The sequence below is a fragment of the Bactrocera dorsalis genome, chromosome 5 (assembly GCF_023373825.1).
Source record: "Bactrocera dorsalis isolate Fly_Bdor chromosome 5, ASM2337382v1, whole genome shotgun sequence".
Classification (NCBI taxonomy): Eukaryota; Metazoa; Arthropoda; class Insecta; order Diptera; family Tephritidae; genus Bactrocera; species Bactrocera dorsalis.
In genome coordinates, this window is record NC_064307.1 from 11461175 (window position 1) to 11474191 (window position 13017).

General features: G+C 31.7%; 1 protein-coding gene across 1 annotated transcript; it reads right to left on the reverse strand.

Annotated features, from left to right (window-relative positions):
* Positions 1 to 238: 238 nt before the first annotated feature.
* On the reverse strand, positions 239 to 5841 carry LOC105231456 (pickpocket protein 28). Its single transcript, XM_011212764.4, has 9 exons — positions 5665 to 5841; positions 3518 to 3727; positions 2836 to 3096; positions 2514 to 2777; positions 2169 to 2373; positions 1389 to 1528; positions 1194 to 1324; positions 875 to 1127; positions 239 to 676 (listed from the first exon to the last, which is right to left on the reverse strand). Exons 1-9 carry the CDS (start codon positions 5733 to 5735, stop codon positions 424 to 426), a joined length of 1788 nt encoding a protein of 595 aa, XP_011211066.2. The 5' UTR covers positions 5736 to 5841; the 3' UTR covers positions 239 to 423.
* Positions 5842 to 13017: the final 7176 nt, after the last annotated feature.

Here is a 13017-nt window from a genome sequence, read left to right on the forward strand (position 1 = left end):
GTATAGGTAAGCAAGTGATTCATCTACTTTATGAATTTTAAAAATAGTTGTTTTTAGTAAAAAAATGTTGAACAAAACGGATTCGGTGATCTCGAGTGTGAGAGAAGAAAAAAGTCCTTTTCTAAATCCAAATTTTGATTTTTATAGTATAGACAAAATTTCAACCTAATGAATATTCAGTATTACCACAGCAAAAAAGTCACCAAAATGAAAAGACCATTCTTTCATTTGAGGAACATTGTTTAAGGCGTTTATTGTTTTACAAGTTATCTAATAACAACTAATCAATAACATCTATTAACACACTTGATCTATAATATAAAAATTGATTAATTCAGCAAAATTCATTAGGAAACTAGAAAACCGCAATTGTTTGTAGTGCCATTTATAAAATTTCATTTAGGTATAACGTAGAAAACACCTTTAGGCTTCCTTTGTAGTTTCATCTTCACGGTCCAGTTCTTTACGACGCGCATGACGCATGCGCAGATTCGTGCAGAGACGCACGGAGCAGAAATAAGCGATCTCCACAATACTCAAGATAGAGACGCCCATAAATAGACCCAACAAACCGCCGCAGTTGGCAAGAAAGTCAGTGGTACCGTATAATTCCGAGCGTCTGGAGGTAAGAAATTGTGCTTCTTTGAAGAATATGGAGACGCGAGACATTTTATTGCTGTGAAAAGACGAAAAGAGAAATATTTTAAGATAAAAATTGTTTCGAGTTTTGTTCATGGGAGTATGTCTAAATAATGATGTATACTTTTAAGCGCTAACCTTGCCGCTATTCTTATATTTAAAGCATACGTTTGGGCTTCTATTACTTTTTCTAATATTTAAAGCATACCTTTAGTCTTCCATTTCTTTTACTCACTTTGTTATAAATTTATTAACATCTTCTTGCTTAAAAGTATTCGCGATCAATTTGTAATCGAAATCTGATTGAGAAATTTCCGCTTCATAGGCGATGGAGGTACACGAGGGCAAACAATCGCATTCGGTGCGTCCACGTACATTTTCTCCTGCACTTTCAGCGCCCTGATTGAATTCCTTGAGTAAGAGTTGATCCTCAGCTTCGTTGATGCATTTCACATTGCTGGCGCCACAAACTGGTGTGTCCGGTGTGTCTGTTGAAGGAGAAAAGTGGTTGAACATACAACAGAGACTTTATGTTAATATCTATGGAAACCTACGAGGCATAGAGAACTTGACGCAGCCACATTGGCTTAGAGTGAAATTCGACAAACACTCGAGCTCACAATTACTCTGCGTATAAATTTGGAAGTAGCGCAAATAACGCTCCTTTTGGAAGTAGCACTGACGTCTGAAAAATATTTTTATGTATGAAAAAATATTTTTTTAAAATGATTTCAAATATGAAAACCCACCTATGTGGCTCATAGTGACGCAAGCCCTCCGAGGTAGTTATAATTTTTGGTTTTATCGAAATCAAAACCTCCTGATCGAAGGGTATGCGGAAGTATTGCTTCGATATTTGTGCTACCTCGCCGGGTGTATGCAAAATGATCTAGAAAAAGGTTAAGGAGAATGTTGTATGTGTAAGAATGTTGTACGAGTATCTAAAAGACTTGGAAGACTCATACTTTCTGTAATAAGTTTCACGTTCCTATTATTTAAAAAAGGTAAATTACTCAAGTCATGGTAAAAAAATATGGAGTAAAATTGTCGAAATTTTTATTAAAAAACAAAGTAAGTAAATTTCGACTAGAACACTTAAATTTAATTTAAAATTAATCGATAAATTATCGACCACTATGGAAAAAAACTATCGATATTTTTAAAAAATATTAACTAAATATTGACTAGAAATTTAAGAATAACTGAAAGCGATTTGAACCGATCGATAATAATTTTAATTAATCGATAAATTATCGACTACAATAAAAAAAATTCGATATTTTAAAAAAAGTATCGACTATTTGTTAACAAGAAATTTAATAGTAATCAATAGCGATTTGGAGTAATCGATAACAATTTTAATTAATCGACAAGTTATCGATAACATACACAATTTAGAGAAAAATATGAATAATATGTTCTTACTAAAAAAATACGTTTCCGTCTACCTTATAAAAATATTTCTTCTTAGTAAAAAATTTATAAAACTTCATATAATTAAAATTTTGTGTAAAGAAGAGTCCTCTTACCTTGAAACCCTGCACCGGACCGCGACACATATTATCAAAGTCCTGTTCGAACCCATTCAGCACCATATATAGACCAGCACGTGCTCCGGGACCCAGCACACGTTCGGGATAGGTTTCAGGGTCGGCACTTGCGCTATAGCCGTCCTCCACATTCCAATCGGTGGCCGTGTGGTTATCAGTTTGGAAAAGCATCTCCTTAATCATACTAAGAAAATTGTCTATTTATTATAATTACAATAGGATTGTTTCAAAAATTAAGATCTTTACAAAGTACCGTTTTAACATTATTTTCAACAAACTTTTTCTTATACTACATATCTATAATATAGTATATGTAACTCTCACCCTTCCGGCCGGAATATCTCCATGGGACTCAGCGAATTAAAACTATAACAAACACCTTCTTCGGTTATAAATTTCTTAAAGATTTGTTGGCATTTTTCCGGAGAGTTCCGCCATTTGCAATTCAAGTAGGTCTCATTAAACACTGGGGTGATAGCGCTTAGCGAACTGACGATCTCAGAGCCCGACGCTAGCTGGTGTCCAAACTTGAAATCGGTTAACAAGTGCGCGTCGCACACTTGAGCCAAAGCTTCCATCCGCACGCTCCTGCAAATTCAGAAAAATTTTGTGATTTTGTGGCTTTTTTTCATTACTTTTTCCATACTCTTGCTCCGTTAGGTCAATCTGAGAAACATTGTTGAAACGGTCCGATATTTTCCAATACATATCGGTGAAATTCAAAACTGTTTGTCTTCCCTTGGTTTCAGTGCAAACCGTTACAGTTGGAAAAGGTATCTGCCATACGGGCGTGGATTTCTCGGCAAACGACACAATTACCGGATTATTGTTCCACTTATCCCAAATATTCATGATCAGCGTGGCGCAAGTGTAAATTGAGAAAATCAGCACAAATACCCAGAAAAGTCTGCAAGTTTTTTAAATAAAGGTATTCATATAAAAAGGTATCGGTAGTTTTTAATACCTATAAATATATTCATCTACATATTTTCTTTAATTTTATTCATTTTCTAAAAAAATATCGGTTTTAATTCTATAACCTCAGAAAACCTTTGCTAACAACTTATTTTTTTGGATGCCGAATTAAGTTACAAGCTTTTAAATTTCTATTCAATTTTACTTGAAATTCTGAAATCCAAAAATTATTTCCTAAAATTTAGCAAAAAATTTGTTTTATGGGGACTACAAAATATTATCCCGGTTTCATCTGCATTATTTGGAGATTTCTCTCTTTCAATTCTTTAAAAAATCTCATATTAACAGAATAAATTAATTATTATTTAAATCAATAAAATCTTATAATTTTGAAAAAATTCTCTTCATTTCACCTTTCCCAGCGCGGCCTTTTCGTTTCGCCCAAATAACGGAAACCGTGTATTGTACTGTAATCACAATATTCTTTCAGAATACCGCACGTCGCCTGACATTTGTTGCCATATTTAATCGCCTGCTTTGTGTCCACATCGTCTGCATCGCTGTCGTTGTCGATATTCTCCCTCGAAGCTGCTGCGGTTTTCGCCATGAGCGCGGCACGTTTCCTAAGAGGATTACAGAGACAAGCGGAGAAATTTCAGTTAGGGTTTTAAGTGGAGATATATTTGAGTGGATATTTTGGGTAATTTATAGATATTCTTTACAATTTTCTTGATTATTTTTTTAATCACATTGAGTTACAAGATATTTATATTCCATTTTTAAATATTATATTATATTTTTTAAATATTTATATTTTTTTGTTTTTATGAGTTAAAAGTGTTTATACAAGTATTTTTTGGACTTTTTAACATTTTTATTCTTACTATAATTCTTTAATATTTGTCTTTTTTGGTAAAATTTCAGTTTTTAATATTTTTTGTTTTTCATAAATTGTATTTGCGATTTCCTAATTTCTCTTTTTTCAATGACATTAAATTCGAAAAAAATATTTCAGATTGTCAGTGGTACCTTTCTGTTTCTTCGCATTGCGTTCATTTTCAATCAAAAATGTATTTTTATTTAAATCCTTGAAATATTATCTTTTTTACTTTTTTTGGGATTAAGTGTTTTTTCCAAAATTTATTTCTAATGCTTCTTTGAATGTAGTTATTTTTTTACACTGAAAAATGTTCAATAGTCTCAAATTCTAACACAAGCTTCTTAAATATATTTTTTAGTAAGTAAAGGGAAATTTTTTCTCACCGATAAATATTTTTTTATAAACAATTTAATGCCGAAATTTTGGTCAAAAATCGATCTTGGTTTTTGAGAAACCGTCAAAATAAAAATTTATTTTATTTATTTAGCTTTTTTTAAGTTTTTTGATTTCAGAGGATCCAGTTTAGAAATACATATAGTGGTCTCCACAAAACGTCTTTTTTGAGAAGAACTTTCGGAGATCGCTCGAGTTTCCTTTCCAAATAAATATTTTTAGTAATACTAAGTCTTAAAATACAATTAAAAGACGTGTGCACATTTTTGAAACAATAAATTTAAAAGTTTTGTAAAAAAAAATTTGGAAAATTGCTTTTTTCGACCTTCTAATTCCTTAAAGCTTTATTATTTTCTTTTCTTGATAAAAGTTTGTATACTTATACCCCAAGCAGGGTATATTAAGTTTGTCACGAAATTTTTAACACCCAAAAGGAAACACCGGAGGCCCTATAAAATGTATACATATATAAATGAGCATAACGAGCGGAATCTATCTGTCTCCATATACGCGAACTAGTCTTTCAAGTTTTGAGTTGTCGATCTGAAATTCCGCACACGTTCTTTTCTTCCGCCGAAATCGGATTATTATAGCATAAAGCTACCATATAAACTCAACGATCGGAAATCAAGTGCTTGTATGGAAAACTTTTTTAGTTGATTAGATATTTTTAAGATATTTTACATATGTATATGTACAAACTGACTGATCAAAATGAAGTTCGTGTAAAGCATTTTAGGTGTTTGTGAAGGATATTATAAACTTATGGTTTTTTTTAAGACTTTAATGATAACTTTTTATTATTTATTTTTAATAAGCTCTTATTCTCTTATATTAAAACTTGTGGTTTCATTTGTTATCCGTTGATGATTTGTTTCCAAAACATATTATCTTTTATGTTTCTTCTTTTATTTTGGATTCGTGATTTTTTTTTTGAAAAGTATGATTTTAATCTTTTTAATTTTTTCAGTTTTTTGTTATTCTCTCTTTTTTTAATTATATTTATTATATTTTTCAAATTTTTTTTTAATTTTTACTATTTTGTATATTTTTATCCTTTTTATTTCATATTTTTTTTTATCTGATTATAGTCACTGATTTATCATCTAGAAGTAGTTTCATTTCCACTTCACTTTCAAGAAAAATTTTTACTTTGTATTAAAATATTTAAAGCATTTCTCAGACTTGTTTTTCACTTCGAAAATAGTTCTTCTCGAATCACAAATATTTCACTTTTCAGAAATTAATCACAATTTGTCCACACATTTCCATATCAACAAGAATTACCACTGCAAAGCAGCTGGAATGCTGTTCAATGACGCCTCCTTTTGCATATCCTTCTTCTCCTCGGTTTCCATATTTGCTCAACGTTTACACCAATTCACCGAGCGTTTAGCGTGTTTTAGCCTTTTAACCGTTTTTCGCGAGCGCGTGGCGATTCCTAACCGACTGACGATAATTTGTGCATTCGCTTAGCGAATTACAACGTCTTTTATACCGTTAGATGGCAAGACCTAGGCATTAGCAGCGTTTTAGGTGTGTTAACTCTACGTTGGTGCATTGGCGCCTTCAACTATGCATTTGGGAATGCGCTCTTCGGCTAAGTTGGGATGTAAATGAGTTTTGGGACCCCCCACTATCTGTCACGTTCGTTGCCGAAACTCCCAATTGAGAATTTACGCTCACTGAAATTGATATAAATGCGTCCGCCATTCTTCTTTCTTCGCAGCACTTTCGCCGCTTGCGGCTGCTATAGATTCTCGCTTTCATTTGCGCGCTTTGAAAATTTCTACCTCGTAGTGCCCCTTTTGTATGTTATGACGACAATTAATTAATGTTCATGACAACATCCAACGCTAATCCCAATTGGGATCACGGTGCTGATGAGCTTTTAATTCGCTCACCTTTACTATTGTAGATAAACGCGAATTAATGAAATAAATACATTCGCAGGACCAGTGAACAAATATTAACAGTGTGGGCTGAGTGTTTGGCATTTGTAGACTTATTACCAGTCTATTAGGTGGATACTTAATTTTTTTGAGTTATGGAAATTTGCATTTATTGCTTTAATAATTCTGAACGCATGACTTTATGTCATATATGTATCATATATGTATGACATATAGAAATTATTCCATTAATATCCTAACTGAAGTGAAAACGTCAATAAGCAATAAGCTTTAAGCCTCCTCTTCAGCCTTTCTCGGTACTTTCGAAAATTTGTTTCTTAGTCATGATAAAGATTGATCAATTCTGTTTTGTTGTGCAAGCCTAAAAGCGACACCGCCTTAATGTGCTTATTATTCAGCATTTTATGTAGTAGTGTGTTCTTTTAGTGCAGTTAAGTATAGAGTCCACTACAGGAGAAACTGTCAACCCAGCTGTCAAAAAAAATATGATTGCCATTTCGATTCAGTATATTTTTCTAATTTACGCAGGAAAGATTTACGTTGATGAAATGTTTAAAGTTGCTGTAGATTTGGGCCTATGGGATTTTCTTTATATTCTGTTACCTCGGAAGATTTCTAACAAGTGACGGCGGAGCAGAAGTAGATTCCAACTGTAAGGTGAGCAAGGCAAGAGTGTGATTGGAGAGTTGCAACGAACCATATTTAAGTGTATGAAGCACAGTACATGGACCTATTCATACCTTGAGAAAGACTCCAGAAAGCATTATAGAGATGTCGCTTGCCTGGAATACATAAGTAAGGAGAAGTAATGACCAACTAAAATTAACATGAAAAAAGTCGGTACAACTAAACTTACAAACTGGCGATACCAAAATATTTCTTAAAATTTTGTATGTTTTATTTGAGAAAAAAATGTTTACATCTAACAGAAACACCCCTTAAAATTTTGAGTATACTTTGAGTCAAAGTTCTTTTAATGCTTACTGAAGTTAGACAGCTAAGGGTTTTGATCAACATTGCAAGATATTTACTAATGAAAAAACGTGGAGAACTATTTAATAGTCAGATGTCAAGGAACACAAAAGAAAATTCTCAGAAGCCAGGATCAAATTATTATTATAAATCATAATTTGAATCAAATCTGCTGAATACATATGTTGATAAGGAAATGAGGGAACCTGAATAATCCAGATTATCGCGTTACGTACCGGGTTTAGCAATAGATATGATATGTTTTCTAAGTGTCGTTTCAGCTATTTTTAATATGTCTTGATTTGACCGTACATTTTCCTTACATAATGTTCAAATGCCAATACGACAAAGAACCGCTCGAAGTAATCAAAATATTTCTGACGTTCAGGCAAGTGTTGTTGAAGACCGCAAATTGTCGATTCCATGATGTTCTCAAGAATTGGGACTATCTCGAACCACAACCTGACGGGTTTTGAGAAAGAATTTGTGCTTACATTCGTATGAAATTGTTCTCACTCAGGAACTGAAGCCATTGCAACACTGTAAACATCGTGAATTTGCTGACTTTCCCTTAGAACAACGTAAAAATGACAACTCTTTTTTAAGAAAATCTCCCTCTCCGTTAAAGTTCACTTTCATATGAGTAGTGTGGAGACAATCTGCAAATTATTCACGAACAACCTTACATTCAGCTAAATTGACAGTATGGTATGTTTTTTGGTTGGAATCATCGGTCCGTACTTCGTGAGAAATGAAGCAGATAACGCCGTCACTGTCAGTAGAGAGCGGTATAAATCGATGATAACCAACTTTTTATGGCCGCAACTGGAAGAAGTTGATTTTGACAATATTTGGTTCCAACGAGACGGGGCCACGTGCCACACAGTACATGAAACAACCGAATTATTGCGAGAAAAGTTAGGAGATTCGATTATTTCAAGAAAATGTGGTATTGAATTGGGTGCGCCGAATTCGTTCCTGCAAAAGAACTCGTGGAGGCGTTGAATGATCTTAAATTTATAACTTAATTGTAACATTTGATTCTCCTTAAAATTTGGTGTGTTTTCTTTTTAATGAAATCATATGACCCTTAATAAAAAAACCCTGTAGTTCCCTTAGTTATAGCGACTAATCTGATGCACTTTTAAGAACAATTACAGAGAACCACCACGCATGATTCAAAAGCGAATGATTACAGCTAAAATATTTAAAGTTGACTAAAATTTTTCCCATCCGTCTCTTTAACACAGAAAGGCAGGACTCGGAAGAAGACAATTCAACTGATACGCCAGCATTAGGGCACATCGCAACAAATGGTAACAATTTTACAGTTAACTCTACATGCGCCAATTCAATTTCCATACGACAACTCAAGCCAGTTCGTGTTGTTACTCTTGCCATACATATATGTGTAAATACGAGTATATTGGTTGCTTATTAGGGTGATCTATAATATTGTACAAAAAAATCAATTGTTAATGTAGTGGTAACATTGCCGAAGTGGTAGTTTTGACGTAATCAAACATATAGTATGTATATAGTTATATCTAGTTCACAAGAAATATACATAGAACTACCTCAGGATATTAAGAATAATACCATTACTGAGAAATCCATGAATTTCTTTTACGATAAAGTAAATATTTAAACAGAAGTCATTCTGTAATAAGCTTTATCTGTATTTCAAGCTCAAAAATTGTACTAGTGTTGCCAGATTCTGTGTAAATGTTCGATAATAAATAAAATAAATTTTGAATTTTATTCCAAAAACTTTGCAGGCCACCTTAATAAAAACTTTGTCTGCTCGAGCGTCTTGTTGTTGTGCACATTTTCAACACAATTGCTCGAATAACAGAAATTGCTGTGACTGCATTTTAAATCAACTGCTGCCGCAAGTGCTTAGCCTAAAGCCAGTGGCACGACAGGACTAAGCAGTGGGCAATGCCGAGACCGGTGCGACAACATGGACACGCTTCCAACTGCCAGTATATTGCGGTACCTGTAGCGCATTAGCATTGCAGTATGTACGGCAGGCAACAACAATAACACTAACAATGCACAAAGTTGGCAATAAAAAGTGAATTGGTTGCAATGAATTGCCACTGAATTAACATTGCGTCACCGTCACACACTCGCACCAGGGCAGCGCGCTCTCTTATATGCAGGTAGTACAGGTGTATACTTGTAGCGGTGTTCACCTTTGGTTGCACACGTGCTGATGAAGAAACATTTTATGACACCATTTTAGGGAAGTTTGTTGCATTTGAAATGACTCAATTTGCACATGAAATACTTTCGCCATAATGGTTTGAGGATTAACTCAGTTCTTATTGTTTGTACTCCATTGTGAATGAGCTGGATTAATGCTGTCAGCTGTAATTGGACATTAACATTTGGAACTTTGTAAGCTTTGTAAGCAAATTATGGAAAATTTGGAGTAATCCGTCTTGGAGGTGATTATTTCTTTAAATAAATTGCATATAATTTGTTTTGGTGATAATTGAAGTTTTGTCAGGATGGAACGGACTTTACTTATCTCCTCTGCTACACTATATTACTAATGTAAGGTTTGGTAAGCCATACACAATAACTTTAAAACTGTTGTACGAGTTATTCGAGGTAGACACAATTGTATGGGGTTACGTATGAAAATTTTTATGAACTTCCTCTAGCATACAAATGAGATTAAACATTTTGATATGTGTACAATTATTTTAATGGAATCTCTTTAGAATACTGAATCTGTATTAAGAATACAAAGATAAGTTTTACAATCCCATCTAGTTGTAATAAAAGCTTTTTAAAGGATGAAGTCAAGTGTAGAAGTTCACGCAAGTGAGAAAAGTTCTCTGATTGCCATTCACTTGAAAGTGGCCAGAAACGATTCTTTTACATATGGATCAAGCAGCTCAAGACTTCCGGCTTTAGACCAAAAGTATCCTCTGGGTGGCCAAAGAACATGCGTTTGAAGGCGAACTAAAGTGAGGTGCAAACTCTCGGGTTGTGCGCTGGTTTTGGGAACCGTCACGCAAAAACGTCCCCAAAGAAAATGAAACAACAGCCTCGGAAGTGAAATCCCCTTTTTGATGACGACCATGGCGAACGCATTAAGGATGCTAATTCAGTCTTTGTAGATAACTGAGAAGAAAAGTCCTCTCTCGACGAACAAAAACAAAGCTCTATAAGTTACTCATCATCCCCGCCCTGCTATATGGTGCATAGGCATGGACGAAGACAACATCTGATGAGTTGACATTACGAGTTTTCGAGAGAAAGGTTCCCGCATTGGTGAAGGCACCGACCACGCTGGTTAAGTCATGTCATCGTGCTATAGCTAATATCAAATAATAAATTTAGAAGTCAAATTTGACCCGCACTGCCAAAAAATAAACCAAATGCGCTCTCGAGACAGCTTAAGTATACAATTGTTATGAGTCTCGGCTGGAATGGCCTGCAGTGCCTTTAGTGCCTTCAGTGGATTATATGTTTTTTGTCTCATTTTTGGACAGTCATTCGAATGATTGTTAGATGGTTTCATAAACCCACACCTCGTCACCAACTATGATACGTCCTCAGCTACGTTGTCAACCACCTCTACTCGACGTCGTTTTGACAAAAGATGCACGTCTCTTTGAACGAGTCCGGATAGCAAAACAGCAAACATTTTGCTGGGTTTTTTCAGAAGGTTCCTGCAAGAACACAACTTCCACGAACTGAATAAGTCTCTATTGCTCTGAAAATGTTTAGGACTAAATTATAATATAACTTCACTTACCTTTTCTATTCTTTAAGGCATTTTGCTAATTTAAAGTAGAACAAACTTCTCTTTAACAGGCCAAAATAAAATAAAGCGATAGAGTTGATTAGTTATATATCCTTTATTATTATATTTCTTTTTTGTTACAATACTTTGGTGGACTTTTAAATATGCTTCTAAAAGTTTATTTTTTAACTTCAACTGATTTACTAAAATCTAAACAACTTTCTTTAGACTTATTTTTATTTCAAATACAAGCAACACAAATGTGACAGATCCAGTTACGACATCGGGATAAAAATATATATAAATACATATGTGTTTCAAACAGGAAAATATTCAAAGCAATTATAATTTAGGAAAAATATTAATTTAAATATTTAAATTACTGAAAAAATGAAATGAAATTGAATAAGTAAAAATGCACAAAATAAAAAAATTAATGTAAATTAAATATAAACAAATTAAATGAGATAACTAAAAGTATAAAATAAAATACCATTAAATAAAATAAAATAAAATAAAATAAAATAAAATAAAAAAAGAAAATAAAATAAAATAATATAAAATAAAATAAAATAAAATAAAATAAAATAAAATAAAATAAAATAAAATAAAATAAAATAAAATAAAATAACATAAAGTAAAACAAAATAAAATAAAATAAAAACAAAAAATTTTATTTTCCAAATATGGGAACGTAAGAAAAATAATATAAAAATTACAAAAAAAATGATTTTTTAATATTTAGTTTTTTTTTAACATATAATATATTAAACGAAAATGATTTTCAAATTAAATGAAGAAAAATGTTTTTAATACAAATTTCATAGAGTTGTTTTAGGCTAAATAACTAAGTTATTTTATTAAAATCAACAAACAAAAAAATACAAGAAAACCAAATTAAAAAAAAAATATATATTTTCCAATGAAATGTGGGAAGATGAAAAAATAATATAAAAATTACAAAAGAAATATATTATTATTGTTTTTACATATAATATTTTAAACAAAAGTATTTTTCAAACTAAATGAAGATAATATTTTAAAGAAAATTTCTTAAAATTATTGTAGACCGTTTTACAACCAAGAAACCCATTCAAAGCGGTAACAGAAAATCTTAAAATAAATTCACGTTTTGATTTCACTTCACAAAAACAACAATTAAAATTATTTTTTTAAATACTTATTTTGAATACTACTAAAACGTTTTCTAAGTTTTCAAGAAATAATTTGAGAATTTTTAGATTTAAGTAATTAAAAAAAAAAGATTTTGAATTAAAAATATTTCTTTTTAAATAATATTTTTTATATATAAATATGTAAGTACATACGCCTTTATGTGAACTTTTACATACATTAATTTCGCACATAATATAATCCCACACATAGCTAGATATGCACAATATTAATTTTTGGTGATTTTGTTTTTATATATTTTTCGGTTTGTAATATTTACTATCTACTCATAAATATTTTGTTCACCACTGTATGTGCTTTTATATATATTTACTTCTACTTTTGTTTGAATTTAATGGCATAATTGGGTGTAAGTACAATATATGTATATAATATATTGTTTATACTTGCATATATATGTGTTATATGTATATATATTTATACATAATCTGTTATATACTTTATTTTTCATGTTAACATAGCGGTATTTGATACACTAAAATCTTATAAAATACTCAACTAATTACTAATTTATTTACAAAGCTCATTTTACCATATTCTTTGATTACAATTTGCCTGGCATATTAGATTACTTTAATAATTACTTAATGATTACATAGATTATATGTAACTAAATCTAAGTTCGATACAGATTTTTTGAATTTTTACTTTTTTTTATATTTTTAATGTGCCTGGTAATAGTTGGGAATACACTTGATTGCATTTAAATAAATTTAAATTATTGAAAAATATTGTAATACAATAATTGCATTACTTGTTGTTGTTTTATATACAATTCTTTATTCTTATTATTTTTTT

Bases quoted from the DNA above. Each gene is read 5' to 3' on its own strand.
- LOC105231456 (XM_011212764.4), bottom strand. From the start codon at position 5,735: ATGGAAACCGAGGAGAAGAAGGATATGCAAAAGGAGGCGTCATTGAAC. The intron at 3,728-5,664 runs GTAATTCTTGTT...TAATCCTCTTAG, and splicing joins ATTCCAGCTGCTTTGCAGTG to GAAACGTGCCGCGCTCATGG. The intron at 1,128-1,193 runs GTAGGTTTCCAT...CTCCTTCAACAG, and splicing joins CGTCAAGTTCTCTATGCCTC to ACACACCGGACACACCAGTT.